Source organism: Harpia harpyja, chromosome 6, assembly GCF_026419915.1.
Source record: "Harpia harpyja isolate bHarHar1 chromosome 6, bHarHar1 primary haplotype, whole genome shotgun sequence".
Taxonomy (NCBI): Eukaryota; Metazoa; Chordata; class Aves; order Accipitriformes; family Accipitridae; genus Harpia; species Harpia harpyja.
In genome coordinates this window covers 3043628-3060519 of record NC_068945.1, presented here as the reverse complement: position 1 = coordinate 3060519, position 16892 = coordinate 3043628, and the positions used below count along the sequence as shown (strand labels likewise).

Genomic DNA, 16892 nt, shown 5'->3' with positions numbered 1-16892 from the left:
CTATGAAGGAGTGATATTGTTTTTATTTTTACAGAGTTCTGAATTCCAAGGTTACTTATTACCATTTCTTCTGCAGAGTACTTCTCTTCCACACTGACAGATTATAAAGTACTTTCCAACGCACTTTCTTCCTAGACCACGATCAACCCATAAGGCAGCAATGGGTCAAGAGCAACTGTTTTTTCATTAACTAAAAGAAAATACACAATAGCTGACCAGGTCCAAATCAGTTTATGTACTTAAAGAACACTAACTGAACCTGAACCCAAGTTATTATTAATGCTCCTGGCAGGCAGAAGAGGAAAAAAAAAAAAGCACTGAAGAAGTTTCAGATTCATCACAGTCATCTTTACCTGAACAGCATCACAGGCTTTCTCCTCTTCTGCTCAAAGCAAGAAACATTTCTGCATAGCTCCCTTGTAAGTACATGGCATTTGAAGTATTTGGAAAACGTTTAAAACAAGATATTCCGTATTTCCCCACACATCTTCCCTCAAGAAAGGAGGTGTGAACAGGTGTTAGACATATGATATTCATGTTGCTGAACATCCTACCAGAAAATGCTCAAGTTACTATAATAAGCACAGTATTAAAAAATTTACATAGAGTCATCTTTCATCACTGCTTTTACAGGAATGTTTTAAGTTCTGTTCTAAATAGAGTATCTGTAGCAGTTTAACTACACCTGAACACTTTTCAGAAAATTGGAAGCAAACTCAAACTCCTGTTCAAGGATTCAAGCTTATCATCCACGGTACTTTACCCAACATTTCTGGACTTCATAACATTAAGAGCAGTGAATGACCTAAACCTTTGTATAACAGCTAGCACATCTGGACCCTGATTTTGACTGAGATCTCCAGGAGTACCCGTGACATGAACATAACGCTGTTAACATTCTCCCATTAACGCATTTTTATGCAGCTTAACCAAGCAGGGTAAAACCCCTAAAAACTTAGGGGGCATGGCACCAGCACAGCATAACAATACCTGCACTACTTGGTTTAAAGCTAGCTCAAGTATCACCAGAAGCCTGGAACAGAGGAATGCTGGCGCGATGCTCAGAGCACCTCTCTCAGGCACTCACAAACAGTGCAGTATTGCTCTGCCACTGATACGGTGCAGTTGCACTCAGTTCCGCTCAGAAAGGACAATCAACTCATTCAGAGAACTTGCACAACAAATTGTCCCACGCAGGGCAGCTATCAGGCATTCAATGCCTTTTCATCCTAGAGGAGAGAAAAGTATTTTGGCAGATAAATACTTTTTAAGCAATTATGTTGGAATTCAAAGCACATTCTTCAGCATCAGCAATATTTTGAAGCGGTGAAAGGTTTGAGAAGATCTATTTACAAACAAAAAGATTAAAGCTCCTTCTGTCTGGGATGGGGTGGGGGTGGGAATCAATGAAAGGATCAAATGGGACACAGCCTATTGAACATAAGCTTCCTTCAAAACAGGCATGCCCTCACTGCATTTTATTAAGGACAAGCAAAGCTATCTGTTTTTTCCCAGATTTCAGAGATGAATCCTAAATCCAGATCTCGCACTCTGGAATCTAAAGATCCATCATCTCGACAAACCTCAACGTACCTTCCCAAAGGTCTGCTAGATTCTGCTGGAAAGCTTAAGATTTGCCATAGGAAAAAGGAAAAAAAAAAAACCCAACCCCACAACCAAACCAAGACACATGCTATGAAGTGAAGGAGATTTTCTACTTGGGCTTCTGACAAGGATATTTCCTATGTCTGCTGCAATCCCTAACATACTGAACTACTTCTTAGCTCTTAAGAGATCTGGGTCTGCTTTAAGTTCAGTTAAAGTTCATCTGGCAGCTTCATCAGCCTGCTCCTCTGGCAAGTGTTCTTGGTCTTTGTACCCGCAGTAGGAAAAAAAAAAAAAAAGCTTGTTATGATGAGGCTTTTTTTTTTTAATTAAAAAAAAAAAACAACAACTAAAACAAAAGGGATATAGAGAGGGTACTACGAAAATTCCATTAAATCTATATTCTGCAGAAACTTAATTTTTTTCCTAAGACTCTAAGTAAAATTTTGAGTATCTTGCTAGCTATTTGTTGGAAGACTCAAATCAGTTAACGAAGAAATGTAATGGACCTTCTTGCATGCAGCATTTCTGCAGGAGTAGGTACAGTTCCTGCATCTTCAATCCCTATTCAAATTAATTCTGAACTGGGGAGAGGGGTGCAGCATTTGTCATCTTCTCCGTCTTCCCACCAGGAATATCCAAGCTCTGTAATCTAAAAGGTTAAGTATGTCCTTACACAACCACCCACTTCCTAGACTTTCAGCATATATAGTTGTAACCAGTTTTCAGATACTGTCACAAGAAGTGTGGCACTTGAATTTTTCTCTACTTGACCAGGAAGTTCTATCTCTTGCAGAGAGAAGGAGGGAGGACTGCTGGAGCAATAAGAAAACAGAACACATTTACGAGTATGTGTGACTTATCTGACACAAATGTCTTGACGCTGCCCAGAAGAAGGGCTACAAATTCTTAACACTTGTTAAGAAGCATCATTGCCCATCAACCCCCTGCACTCATCTAGCTGTTGGCTTTCACTCTGCCACTCCTTAGAGCAGGTTCCATTCTCTAAGTACTACAGAATATGAATTGCTCAAGACAAATTACTATGTATTGTAAGCAATTATGAGAAGAGAAACTAGGCTATGGAATGCAACTGCAACTAACTTGGGAAATAAGAAGGGAGGAAGAATGGGGACGAACAGCTATCTGTAGCAACACCATACAGTAAAGGCCTAAAAATGTTATTTTAATATATGTATTAAAAAGAAAGATGATTATTACAGGGATGGCTGGCTTGCAGCTGGGGTTGGACAACCTTTATATGCCATATGTATCAATTAACTAGTTATTTTTAAACCTATCTGAAGCCTTAAAGAGCTATTCCAGGACAGACATACTAACTTACCTTCAGATTTTCTGCCCCATTGCCTTAGTGGCATATCATGTACTCAAAACAACAGCTTTTTCCACAGCTGGCTGGGACAAGTGTATTACAAGCATACAGGAAGTTATCTAAGTTTTTATAGCATTTAAAAAAAGAAAAAAAAAAGGAAAAAAAAAAGAGATATACTGAAAACTTACAGTAGAGTTGTTTCAGTAAATATACTGAAGTGAGGAACCAAATTAACCATGTATGTAACACTTTGGCCTAAGATAAAGTACTAAAAAAAGTATTTCTCCTAGCAGAGATGATGTAAAGGAGTCTGAATTTAATTGAATGAATCTAGGCAACAGTTTTTAATCACACCACTTTGCACAGCACCTCCTTTTTTGCTGCTTTGATCACTAATATATTGTTAGAACAGGCAGTTCGTCCCCTCCCTTAGAACCACCATATTGGTCACAGTAGTGGCCAGAGAATATATACTTTATTTCATTTATGGTTTTATCCATTACAAATTGTACTACACTGAACTTTCCTACAAAAACTACCACACTACTCAGAGACTTACAAGTCTTAAGTTACCAACAGATAAAAGAGTGAAAACATACCACAGATCAGGTTAAAATAAGTTTGCATAAAGAATTTTCAATCTCTCTTCTTCATAAATATAATAATGTTGCAAGTTCAAATTTATTTAGCCTACAATAACTTGCTCTGGGAATTTGTCACAGGGACACGAACTGAAACATTATTGTTTTTCACTGTGCAATACAGCATTACCTCTTTATCCTTGTATTTTGTTGCTATGGATGCAACATGAAGGTATTTAAAATACCTTAAGGATATAAAGAGGCACCGAGAGGGATCATCAAATCCAAGCAGCCATTTAAAGGAGGAAATGGGACACATATCCAAATGAACAACCTGAAATATTCCACTTAACACCTAATTATCTGCTAGAACAAAATACACATGCTACTCTAGCCTTGTGACCCAATTTCCTATATGAAATATGAGGAGGAGAATCATGAAGCAGAAATGTAGTTAATAAACACAGTGACATTTACTAATTTCATGGCTTGCTTCTGTTTCAACAGTGCTACCCAAGTCCAATTTGCCTCACTTTTGGAAGTACGACTAATAATCTACAGTTGACCGTAACTGTTAACTTCTGAGATATACCCTGTAGAAGGAGCTGGTGCTCTAGGCACTAGCTTAATTTTCACTTAGAACAAAGTTAATCAGATCACTCAGCAAAGAATTAGCAACACTTGCTTGTCTATTTTTTTGTTGTTCTTGTTGTACTAACATAAATGGAATACCTCAGCCATGCTCATCACAGATGTTTCCCAATGAGATCAATACTACATACACTATCAAACTAACCATCTATCCTGGGTCAATACATCAAATTTTAGTTACAACTCAAACCCATTTGTTGAACAGCTATGTAGAGTAATAGTCACAAAACACTTTTTATTGAAATACTGTTAAAAACTTTCTGGTCAATGCTGATAAAAAGAGATTTTACAACATCCTCTGGCTAGGAAAAGGAGTCTGGAGCAGTTAATCAAGTTACTGGGTTCCACCCCCTCCTTTCTTTTTTGTTGAGTAACATTCACTGCTGCTTCTTCAGGTCCCAGCAGCAGGAAAACAGCATGCATGGATATGATAACCCATCAAGGAGGGGTCAGCAGCCACAAGACTAAGGGGGAAACCTCAGGCCACGCATGTAACCAACAAGGGGTACATCCTGCTCACTCTCCTCTAGATACTGGGAGGCACCACTGAAAGGTGGTATTCTCACACCGCCAACTCCTGATGCCTTGAATAAGCTGAAGGTGGGAAGTCCACTTGCCCAGGACAGACTTTCGAGCCTAAAGTTGTCAAGGACCCTAGTAGGGACAATGTCAGGCTGGACAAAACCAGCATTTCAGTTCCCATCACTTTTCCTTTTCTCTTAGTGGTCTACGGGGGGGTTCACAACTGTCGGGCAGGACATTCTTGCCCTCCACGCCTTTTCCCAGTCCTCCCTGTCCAACCCTGTGACACAGCTTGAGAGTCAATCCTGTGTCCTATCAGTTCCTCCTCTTTATGGTCACTGAGCAAGCCCTCTTTTTGCCACCCACAGGGTTCAGTTCTCATCCTCCCACACTGAAGGGCTCTGCTAGCATCACTGATCCTTCCCTAGAAGGAGGATTCCAGCAACGGGTGAAGGAGTGAACGTGGCTTAAGCATAATACCATCACATGCCTGAAAGGCTTCATTTTGAGCCAAATATAGCAGCAAAAGGAAAAACTGTATCCTGGACTTCACTGCTCTTTCCCAGCTTCATAAAGGTGTTTGAGGGTAAGTTACTGTATGACAGGAGTTTCACTTGCTTTCGCAAAATGATAGAAAAGCAGCAACAGGAACCCAGTAAAAACCTCATCCAAGTAATGGGAGTGAAAAGAAATAAAAGTAGCAAGAGAAACCAAATGTTCCCTACTCTCTCCAACCACAGACGGTAAAGACTGGGGTCCAATGCCCTGTATCAAGCTCCACATGCATACACAGGGAAACGCAGATTGTGAAGAGGATTACTGAAAATGCCTTAATATCCAGTGAAATGAGTTTGGTAGAAATTGGTAGCAATAACTGCCATTAAGAAGGAAGGATACTACAGTCAGATTTTTTCTTCACTGCATGAAAAGAAAAAACTCATTCATTGAGGAAATGTGAACACTACTCAGATCAGTACTTAGTTCTTGGCAGATATTACCCTGACTGGCCAGCAACCACAGCACAGAAATGCAAATTAAAAAATAATTTTAAATAAGTCACAGCCAAAATTTGTTTCCTGGAATGAGATAAATTATTTCAAGTGTCATCAAAATAAAAAAGGAGTATTTCTTCATTTCACTATGTTTGCAGATCAAATAAAAAGACAGAAAAATAGCAGAACATATTTTGAATGGACATATTACAGGAACTTTTCCTTTTTGGCATTCAAATATCCTAGTTAATTTTAAAGAATTTCAACATATCTTTCCTTTATCTATCTACAGGGAACAGTTGAGGGAAAATACAATTGGACTAGACTTGGGGCTGAGATTTTTTTCAAGCAGCATAAAAGAAGGCCCCCCCCAACTCTTAACTGCAATTCAAGAAACAATTAAGCTTATTTATGAAAAAAAATGCATCAGTAAGGGGACATCATACTACCACAAGACTTCCCACGTAAAAAAATACAGCGCAGGCTATATAATTAACAAAATCCACAGCCTTACCAGTCAATAACAATTCTTCTTTGATTTGCATTCCATGGAGCAATTTGATCAAATGGACAGACGTAGAGATGAGACCCAAGTTCCTATTATTAAATTGGAGGAAAAAAAACCCAAAATAACCACACTTGATTTGAAATACATTCAAATAAAGTGAAAAGGCTTTTCACTGAAGTTAACAGCAAGTCTTTAACATCTTCAGAAACTCTCAAATAAAAAGCAGTTTCTCCTGCTTAACTGTTCCTGACTATGAGTAGCCACACTACTACCATCAGAAGCAAAACAAACAGGTTTACTGCATCAGCCTGCATATTAACAATTCTGGACATAGCACCTTCAGAGCCAAGTACCCTTTCCTCTCTTTTTGCTAGTCTTCTAAATCAGATGTTCAAAATTAGCAGGTTATTCCTGTAATTTAAACAGCTTTATTTGTGTAAAAACTTTGCTTTTTTTGAAGTTCAAGTGTTCAGGGAAAGTGTCAATGTACATTACTTAGTAATTAACTTTGAGGATTTTAAATACCAACAAAGTGATTAGCAGCCATCAGAGGAACAACAGGGCCAGTTCAAAGGGAAACATACAAAACTCTCGGAGGAAAGCAGGGAAGGTCAAATAATCCATTATCCTTTCTCCAGTGAGTAGGAATCAGAGGTAGAATCTCAGAATGGCTTGGAAGAGACCTTTAAAGATCATCTAGTCCAACCCCTGCGCCATGGGCAGGGACACCTTCCGCTACAGCAGGTAGCTGAAAGCCCCATCCAACCTGACCTCGAACACTTCCAGACATGGAAAAACATCGTCATAGTGAAGATAAATGAGTCAAGTGAAGCCATTTGGAATCAAAAACACCAAAATAATTCTACAGCCAGAGATCAGCAATCCTGGAGGTAAACAACATACATGCCAGGATGTGCATGCAACAGGAGTAAAAAATGAAAGTCAAAGAAAACAGTACAAGCAGATGAAGTTTTCAGCTTTTAACTCATTTGTACTTTAGTAGTCACACTTTTTGAGAAGAGATCAGCCAAGGTAGAGTGGCATCAGCCAAGACAGAATGGCTGAAACTGCAGAACACGGCAATACTATCTCTACCAAACCTCCACACCCATCCATCAGTTACTTAAAAAATATATCATCACATATGAATACTGAATAATTGTCTTCTGCAGATGTTTTCTGACAAACACATACTCCTTCTCATTAAGTTCTAACACAGAAGAGAAGCCAAAGATACATTTATAAATATACAATACACACATGCACACTGGTATACATACAATCTATTAAAGCATTTCCCATTCCTTCAGACCCCAAATTTCTTCACAGCACACAAAGAAGAACAACTGACCCTGGAAGGAACAAAGCTTCATATCCCCCAATAGTTTAAAAGCTGTTATGCAATGCATGTGTTCACAATCTTTCCATTCTTCCCTAGAAACAATCAGCTTCAATTTTTGATCAAACAATTTGTAGTTTGGGGTGGGGGTTTTTTTGGAATATCTGAATGTTGCACACTTCAACATCAAAGGCACATAATTTTCCTTCCATTCACAACTTTTGATCATTCAGGACATTTAATTCCTAAACAAGTCGTGCATTTGCAACCGTTTAAAATCAACACAAACATATAGCTAATACACAGCTGGCTCAAAGCACCCAGTGCGATATTAAAAGGAACATAAATCGTTATGCTGCTACAAAGCCAAAACAGTATGCAACAAGTGACCCACTGAGTCCTTCACTGTTAGAAACATGGTCAGAGCTTTCTACAGGCTTTCCCCCTCCTGCAGTCTAAAGGACAGCACAATTATTAGCATTCAGCTTCCTACGTGAGCAAGGCTACGCTAACTGCCTAGGAAGGGCAAGTACGCAGCACAAGTATAACCAGTGCAGAGCACATTTTTGTTCAGAAGCAGGTTGGATATCTGAATTCCATTAGAAAGTAAAAACTAATTTTTTACTTTCTAATGGAATTCAGGTATCCATAACTAGGTTGTATTTGTCATGCTACTGAAAAAGGCAATCCTACCAACTCCCAGCCATGCAATTCTGTTCGCCCTGTTTTAACGAGTAACTATGGACCTACAGTAAGTTACAATAAGGAACCCAGTCTGGCTGAACATCCACCTAGCAAAAATTTATAAACAAGCATATAAATTTTCTGTCAGATCGGTTCCTTGACCCACAACCTGATCACAAGTGCTAGCACTGCCAGGAACATAAAGGTAAGAGCCTGAACTTACATTTACCTTATTCTAAAACTAATGCCTTCTACAAAAAGTCCTGCAACTTTTGTGGCATTAACAAAATTCTGCCCCAGCATAGAAGTTGCAACTTTGTGCCATGTCAAAATTATATTTAGTTCAATAAACCAAATCTGACAATTCCCAAGAAACCAAATTTTAAGACTGTACTCCACAACAATTCTTTGTTATCTAACAAACTTGTAATGGGTTTGGGGGTTTTTTTTTTTGGTTGGTTGGATGGTCTTGCGTTCTTGGGGGGGGGTGGTTGTTGTTGTTTTGGGGTGTGTTTTCTTTTAAAAAAAAAAAAAAAAAAAAGACAGCATGTAGAGTACCAGGTTTTCAGGAACTACAGCTGGTTGTATCCCAAGCATCCCCTCAATGTTGCAACAGATGCAGACAAAAAAAACCCCAAGAGGCTAAATAACTTAAGGAGACAGACTGACTACTTATTATCCATTAATATCAGTTTACCTGTATATGTATCAGGGTTGATATGCACAATTCTACACGCTATACTTTGCCATGAGTACCAGACACCTCTAAATGTACCTTAAAAACCATACTAATCCTGTAACTGATAATTAAAACTACTTACTTATTATGTTATCCAAAAAATTAAAGAAACAAGAGAAAAAACTCATACTAAGGACACAAACACTTTGTTCTATTATTCAGCAGTGCCCCAAACTCTGACCTACAAATAGGTCAGCTATTTTTGGTTCTTGCATACTTCATTTCAAGTGACTGCATCAAGCAGGAAATACCAGTTAATACATCAACTAACACAGCAGTGTAAAATAAGAATCTCTATATAAAACCACACAAACATCAGAAGGTTATATTTTTGTATGTGTTAAAATGGATCATAACTATACCTCATGACATGTTGATTCTTGGCACACTCAACACAGGCATTCCTCAGACATCTGAAACACTCTGCTATGAGCAGCAGGCAGGTGTCTCGATCTACCAGTTCACAGGAGTCCTTATCGGCCTGCTCAATTTCACTTGAGGCGCTCATCAGGATTTCCAGGAGATCCCGAAATATACTTTCTTTTGCCATTTCTCTGAAATAAATAAATAAATTCGTAGTGAAAAAAAAAAAATGCACTGCTATCAAAAAACCTATATTATGACAGTTACACTTCTTACCGTAAACCCAAAGATGTTTCTACAACAGTCTTTAACTATCTATAGTATAGAAGGTCCTTCAAGTAGAAAGAGCAAAATATATGCACACAATCATCCCACCAGCCTTTTCAGAAAAGGGCCTGTGAGAGAGTTGTATATTACTTGTATTCCTCACAGCTCTCCAACAGCTCTTTGGAATCTTAATTAAAAAAAAAAGAAAGTCTCCATAATGCATATAGCTAGCATGTTTATCCATGACACTGCATGTTGTTTTAAGAATTAGGAGTTGCTTTAATTAATGAACACAGTTTAGATGTCCAGCACTAGATGTTTCAGAAGAAGGTGGTATCGGAAGCTCTATTATAAAACAGCCTGCCACAAATTTCACCAAAGGGAGAAAGAGAAGCTGTGAAGAAAGCCGGTGGCTGCACTAGCATCATTCTGAAGTGTGTGAATCAAAGCCAAGGGAGAAAGTCAACTCTGTCTACTTCAGCAGTCAACTACCCCAACACAAAAAATACCATGCCACTTCTTAGAGTATCAAGACCTAGGAAAACAACACTACAAAACCATAAGCATATAGACAGATACTATATGAATGGACGAGAGAGCTGATGCTGCTGCATCACATAGATTCACCAGACTCTGCAGGACTGACATGCACATCTGCAGATATGTCACGCAGACATGCACAACATTTCCAAACCACGGCTATTCACATACTCCCTCCCCTGATTCTACGTTCAGAAAGGATCTGAGGGCAACACATTACGAACATTGCTAACTCGGTTTTGATACTACATGCTGGTGAAAAGAAGCCACACCAAAGAGTGTTCATGGCATTGCTACAGGAAAGTTCAATAAATTTGCTCATCCCATACTTCTGACCAGAGTCAAAAAAGGAAAATCCAGACGCAGCCTCCTTGAATCTTAAACAGACTTGCCGTGTACTCAAGATCAAACAGGAAGATTAGGATCTGAAACATAAGGTTGAGAAATACCTCCTAAGCTATGAAAAGAAGTGAGATGAAATGGAAAGTAATATTAAACAAAATATATTCACACAGAACACTCTTCCTAAGGGAGAGTTTAAAAATTACTTGATCAAACATTAGTGGATGATAGAGTATTACCCATGTTCTGCTGCTCGTCCAAATGTCTAAACATTTACACCATTAGAAATTCTACCCACTCTTTATCACAAGTGATCACATGTCCATAAACCAAACCATTGAATAGTAGAATCGTTTAAGTTGGAAAAGACCCTTAAGGTTGTTGAGTCCAACCGTTGAACTAACACTGCCAGCTCCACCACTAGACCATTTCCCTAAGTGCCACCTCTACATGTCCTATCTGTAACACCCTTAGACATGTCTGAAGACTATCGTATTTCCCACCCCTGCTCCTGCCATGTTCTTTTTCCTAGACTAAATAAAACCAATTCTCTCAGCCTTTACTCACAGTTCACATTTTGTACGCCTCTTACCATTCTTGTTGCTCCAATAGTGACACTTTCATGTCCATCTACATCTTACTGACAGTACAGTGCATGCAATATCGAGGTCTGTTAGGGTGTGGAGTAGACTTACAAAGGGAAAGCACTTGCATTGCAAGAAATACAACAATGTACACAAATGTCATCACTAAATTACAACAACATTAAATTTCAGATCTCCAGGAAATATGTACTTCATTCTACAACCTCACTGTTGATCAAGACCAACACACTTACACAATCTCCATCTACATGAAAAAACCCACCACGGTTTACACTTTTTACAGTGGTGTAATACCGAGGGGAAAATACCAAAGTGGCACAACAAAGACCAAAAGCAGAGCTGGCCCTCAGCCATAAAGAAAACAGTGGAGCTTCTATAAACAGAAAGAAGGTTTGGAATTTGGGGGTTTTTTTTAAAGACGTAAGAAAAAACATTCATGGGACTTGAACCTTTAACTTGCAAGAAGTGGTGCAGCTCCTGCCGTTCCATGACAGGCATGCATGCCAAAAGAAGATTCAGTGGCTGACGTACCACAGTACCCATAGTAAATGCATCCAGACACAAGTTTTTCTAAACATCAGAAGAGCTATGGTCTGGTAAAGTAGCACCCAGCCAGGCCCCATCCCAAACACACAAAAGCCATGTCTTCTCTCTTGAGTGAAGATGCCATACAGAACCATTAGCTGTTAGTCAGATGAGTTTTTAAACACTGAAATTATTCTAAAATAGGAAAACTCTCAGTCCAGCTCCAGTTTCCTTTATATTTGCCTATGCCATGTGTTGGATTATCACATGAAACTGGTCATTTCCTGACCCAGCTTCAAAATACAGAAGTCAGTGGTCAGTGCAAGACATGTACTATTGTACAACATTCAATTATTTGAAATTGGTAAAACAGAAATGAAAAAACTGCAAGTACTTTTGTGCATGTTCCTGTGACTCTACCAGTAAAAGGATACCTTAAAGTTATTCTTATCCTGGAAAAGTTTCCACTCTCATTACCTAGTTATGCAGCAGAACAGTTTTAGTCAGTTACTGGATCACAAGCATACTGGGCTGTTGTGACAACTTTTCTCTTAATACTAGATTGAAAATAAAAAAAAAAAAACACAACTAAGAGTGTAGACATTTCCAGTAAAATATGAAGATTAAACTCTTGTGTGTTGTAACAGAGCAAGTGTGAGGTACACAAGGAAGTGCCTGTCCTCACTGTGAATGTGGAAGTAGATGCGGATTTTTACATATCAGTGAAGAGAGAGAGAACTCCAAATCTCTCTCTCTGCACACTATGAAAGAAAATGAATGTTCCTAAGCCAGATCTTTTGGGGCAGAAATCAAATCTCTGCCTACAACAGAAAAGAAAAGCCTAAGTGAACAAGCAAAAGTTATTCCAAATGAACAAGGAATGACTTAAAGGTTGTTTGGTAAAGCAGGATTCTATTCAGAGAAAATTTAAGTGCAACTCTTGTACTTAAGCATTTATACATCATTGCAATTTGAGTGTGTACTACAAAGGAATTTTAATTAAAATCATCTTTCTGCACAAAAAACGAAATTCTCAAATTAGCGAGGAGGGCATGAAGTGTTTAGCTAACATTAAGAAATCTGTCAAGGGTGATTTCAGGTAACTGGTCCCCAGCAATGCTTACAACAATCGTTTAAAAAAAAAAAAAATCTTTTTCCAGCAGTACGACAAAGATTCACATACAGATAAAAATAGCAGCTACAAGTATTTAAAATGTATTTCTGAAACGGAAAATATTTTCCTTCCATAACCTTTTCCCTAATCTTTAAATATTGATCTATAAAACTAGCAAAGAGCCTGCTAAGTAGCTTTTAGATTAAAAAATACCTTCTATTGTAAACAGGCCTTGAAATTCATTCAGAACTTATCTGTGGATATTCCATAAACATGTTTCCTATGTTTTGTTGCCTAAGACAGGATCTTCACAATTTGCTACTGCCACCTGTCCTTGATTTCAGCATGAAGTATTCTGCAGGAATACAAAAGAAAGCAGAGGCAAAGGATACAGCAGCCCAGCTCTCAGACAAGGAAGACATGCACAGTTTTGTATTAAGTCAAAACAGAGAGTCAGAATTCATGTATTCATGCCAAAAGGAAGATTACTGTCGCTCCTTGTAAGACCTAAGTGCTTGATTGTTAAAAATAGAAACTGTACGCAATAACATCCTAGTGAACACTGAGTTAAAAACATTAATGCAACGGTGTTCAAAAGACAGGGCTCCCAAAATCATTAAATTAGGCAGGAATTATGCGAATATCCCAGAAGTTTGCAATTCTGCATTACTACTCTATGTTTTAGGTACTTACACAATTCCACTCTTGTAAGCAGAGTCCCTAAAAAGCCTTTAGAGTATTTAACTTCACAATATTCCTGGTAATAAAATAATGCCATTTTCTTCCTTTTGTAGATTAGTAATGGAAGCATAACATCTGCTCAAAAGCACTGGAAGTCCCAAGTAAAGCACACAGTTGAATTCAAGTCTCCCACATTCCACACCATGGTCTCATAGTTGGGGCATTATTTCCTCACCTTATTTGCTTCTGAATCACAGACCACTAGAACTCACATTTGTAAACTATTTTGTTTGCACAAGTACTGAACAATCACGTAACAACAAAAGAACTGTCACTAAATATCACAATTTCATATACCAAACATCCATTGGGTTGTGTCTTCTGGTTCGACAGCACCAACAACAGTATTTTCCACAGTTGGCAAATTTATTGCCAAAGCTGCTCTCAGATCCATTCTGTCACATCCTATAGGATGTAATCTAACACTACAGCTTTGTCCTTCTGGAAGGGCAATTACAGTGCCTCTCTTCCAGCCCACCTGCACCTGCAAAACTTGGCTATTTTGGGGAATACCTACTCCTCTGTAAAACACAGTGGCAGAGGTTTCAGGGAGGAAGGCCAGAAACAGGCAGAGAAAGCATCAGCATGTAAGCCCAAAATTTGCACAGGTCCTCCTCTCTTTCTTGAGAAATTGAAATGAACACCAGAAGAAGGTCTCCTGTACACACAAAGATCACAAGAACATGCTTGTAAGTACGTCTTACCACCACCACCACTTTTAAACAGGAATTTAATTAACAAAAATAGTATTGGGAGTTAACAAAAAAAAAACCAAAACAAAACACCACAATTTCATGCTAAGCTTAAAAGTCTGATTTCTTAGCTCTTAGGTGCAATAACCTTCAAACAGCTACTGTTAGGAGGAGCGAGCACAAGCTTCACACCAACCTATGCCTCCTCCCACCTTCCAGAAGAGCAAAAACCACGACTCCAAGCCCACGCATGCAGCTGAACCTCTCCCTGCAGGCCCAACCTCTGCTGAAGCCAAGTGTTGCGTGGTATCGCAGAGGTCCCCCCGACTTTACAGGCACAGCAACACTCTGTACCAGCCCCTTGCTTTCTGCGGTAACCCCACGCTTTCTTTCCCTACCTTAAAGATGCTAAGGGGCACCCAACCTGTCCCCCCACCGCAGCCCATCCAGTGCCCGCCGTCGCCGAGGCCTACAACCTCCACCCTCGTCCCCAGGCCTTGGTCTCAGGCCGGCACGAAACCGTCGCCCAGCAAGGCCTCACACGCCAGGCCTTACCCATTTCCAGCCACCCTGCGGGGCTCACCGTGGCTTTTTGCCCCACAGCGGCTACTCCCGCGGCTACGACCCACCTGAGCGCACCCGCCTAGGAGGGCAACCTGTGACTGTGGGGACACAAACCTTTCCTCCCTGCCCTGGGCCTACCACAGGCGCAGGGGCACAAGTGGACTGCCAAGGCCCCCACGGGACCCCGAGGGCAAGGAGGGGAGAAGGGACGAGTCAGTCCCCACAGGTGACCCCCGAGTCCCACACCAACAGCCCCGGGGGAAGCAGAGACTTCACGGCAGGAACCGGCGGCACCCCGCCGCTCCTCCGCGGGCCCCTTTCGTAGCGCAGCCCGCAGCCGACACCCCGAGGGCCACGACGGCGTTCGCAGCACAGCCCAGCCGAGCCCTGCCCGCCGGCAACACACGGACCACGCCGTCCCGCCGCTTCCCGCTGACCGGAGCTCCCTCCCCCGGCCCACGTGGCCGCGGGCGGCCCCTCCTCTCCGCTAACCTGGGCTGCTCCTCCCGGAACAGACCCGCCAGCGCCCGCACGCTTTCCAAGCGGGCCTCCGGCGCGGCCGCCACGGCCCGCCCCAGCCGCGCCGCCGCCGCGGGCAGCGCTCCCGCTCCCGCTCCCGCCGCCGCCGCCATCGCCGTCGCCTGCCCCGGCGCGACCCAGCTCCGCCCCCCGCCGCGCGGAAATGGCGGCGGCCCGGCCCCGGCGGGCGGGCGGTGCGCCTCGCGGGGCCGGCCCGGAGGTAAAATGGCGGCCGCGCCTGTGAGGGCGCCGGGGGTTGTCTGCCGAGGGGGCTGCCCCGGGTGCCCGAGGGCATGTAAGCGGCGCCTGGCGCTGCGGGGAGCTCGCCGCCGTGCCACAGCTAGCCCTTCCGCGGCTGGTGTCTGGAGGACGTACCCCTCTTGTAGGAATAAACTTGCGTGTCCTGGGTTGCCAGTGGCGCAGACTTTCTGTTATGTCCACTGTCAAAAGTTGTTCGTACGCTGGAAAGTGGTGCTTCCAGGCCGCTTCCCGGTAGTTATTGTGTATGACTAACGCACCAACGACCAGCTCTGTAGCAAAAATAGCTTCAAATAACAAGTAGAAATTAAGTAAGTAAAAGATGCTGGGCAAGGCCTCTTGCAATCGTGCAAGTTCTTCCTTCTAACAGTTTCTGTTACTTCTGAGAATTGCCTGTTCGTGAATAAAGAGTAATTTGTTTCCAATGCAGTGAAACTCGAGACTAAGAATAGCGAAGCATCAGAAGAGTCCTGGCTGCGGCCGAGTATGTTGTGCCTGACAGGGATGGCTCCGGGGAAGATACGGCTATAGCACCTAACTACTTTCTTCTGCGTGTTCTCGCTGACCGCTGATGCAGTAGGTCTGGGCAACCGGCAGATCACAACTTCAGTGAAGGAAGGAAGCAGTAGACTACACTAATAGCCAACGAGATAGTCATGTGCACTCTGTGAAAATTACCTGCAAATACATAATTTGGTATTTCGTTATATCCTACCCTGTTTGGGAAGGGACACGGTTTGCCCAGCGGTCCAATTTATCTCACTGTCTTCATCTTGTAGCTGACCTTTTGCCTGTCTTTTGTCAAACACAAATCATGTAAGCAACAATTTTTTATTTACCCTTTGTAAACATATCTGGGGATTTTTTTTTTTTAAACATCTGATGTTATAAGGTGACTGTTAACCAGCTTTTACTCCGTTAAGTATACAGATTTTTCATGTAGTGTACTGATGAGTTACATTGCAAAATATTTCAGATCAAATAGCTGAAAATACAGACTAGACCATAGATGTCCAAGACATCAGTATGGAGATGCATTAGTTCTCTAATTCAAACTAGTACCTTGTTAAGGCTTCAACTTAACCCCAGCTGACATAAAGGAAGACAAAAGTAACTCATGCTCACCCTGGGGCAAGGTTAGATAGCATACAGCAGCTCCATGTATACATATTTTCTTTTTAAGAACACTTAGAAAGCAATGCAGAACAGAAAAGTCTTTTTTTCCCTGGCAGTCTTAACAGTCCTGATCTTGGTGATATCTTCTTCCACCAATTTCCATAGGCCAGCTTTACCTTGTTTAGACTTGCTGCCTGTTTCATCAAATGCCTCCTCAGTCAGTATTACTGATTATCAGGGATCCTTGTGAAAAATAGTTTTGCCTATGTATATGATCTCTTTTGAATTTTTT

The 16892-nt window shown here is 41.2% G+C and overlaps 1 protein-coding gene across 5 annotated transcripts in view; it reads right to left on the bottom strand.

Annotated features, from left to right (window-relative positions):
- Positions 1-15343, bottom strand: part of ATXN10 (ataxin 10) — a 106072-nt gene extending 90729 nt beyond the window's left edge. For 2 of the 5 annotated variants that reach the window (XM_052789581.1, XM_052789582.1), the window contains exons 1-3: positions 15200-15343; positions 9317-9508; positions 6199-6281 (exon numbers count right to left, since the gene is read on the bottom strand). In XM_052789581.1, coding sequence (XP_052645541.1) covers positions 6199-6281; positions 9317-9508; positions 15200-15339 — 415 coding nt within the window. In that variant the 5' untranslated portion in view covers positions 15340-15343. Of the gene's footprint in view, positions 1-6198; positions 6282-9316; positions 9509-12923; positions 14110-14291; positions 14915-15199 lie in introns of those variants that run through there. The other 3 variants (XM_052789584.1, XM_052789585.1, XM_052789583.1) reach the window with 3 other exon arrangements.
- Between the last annotated feature and the right edge of the window lie 1549 nt (positions 15344-16892).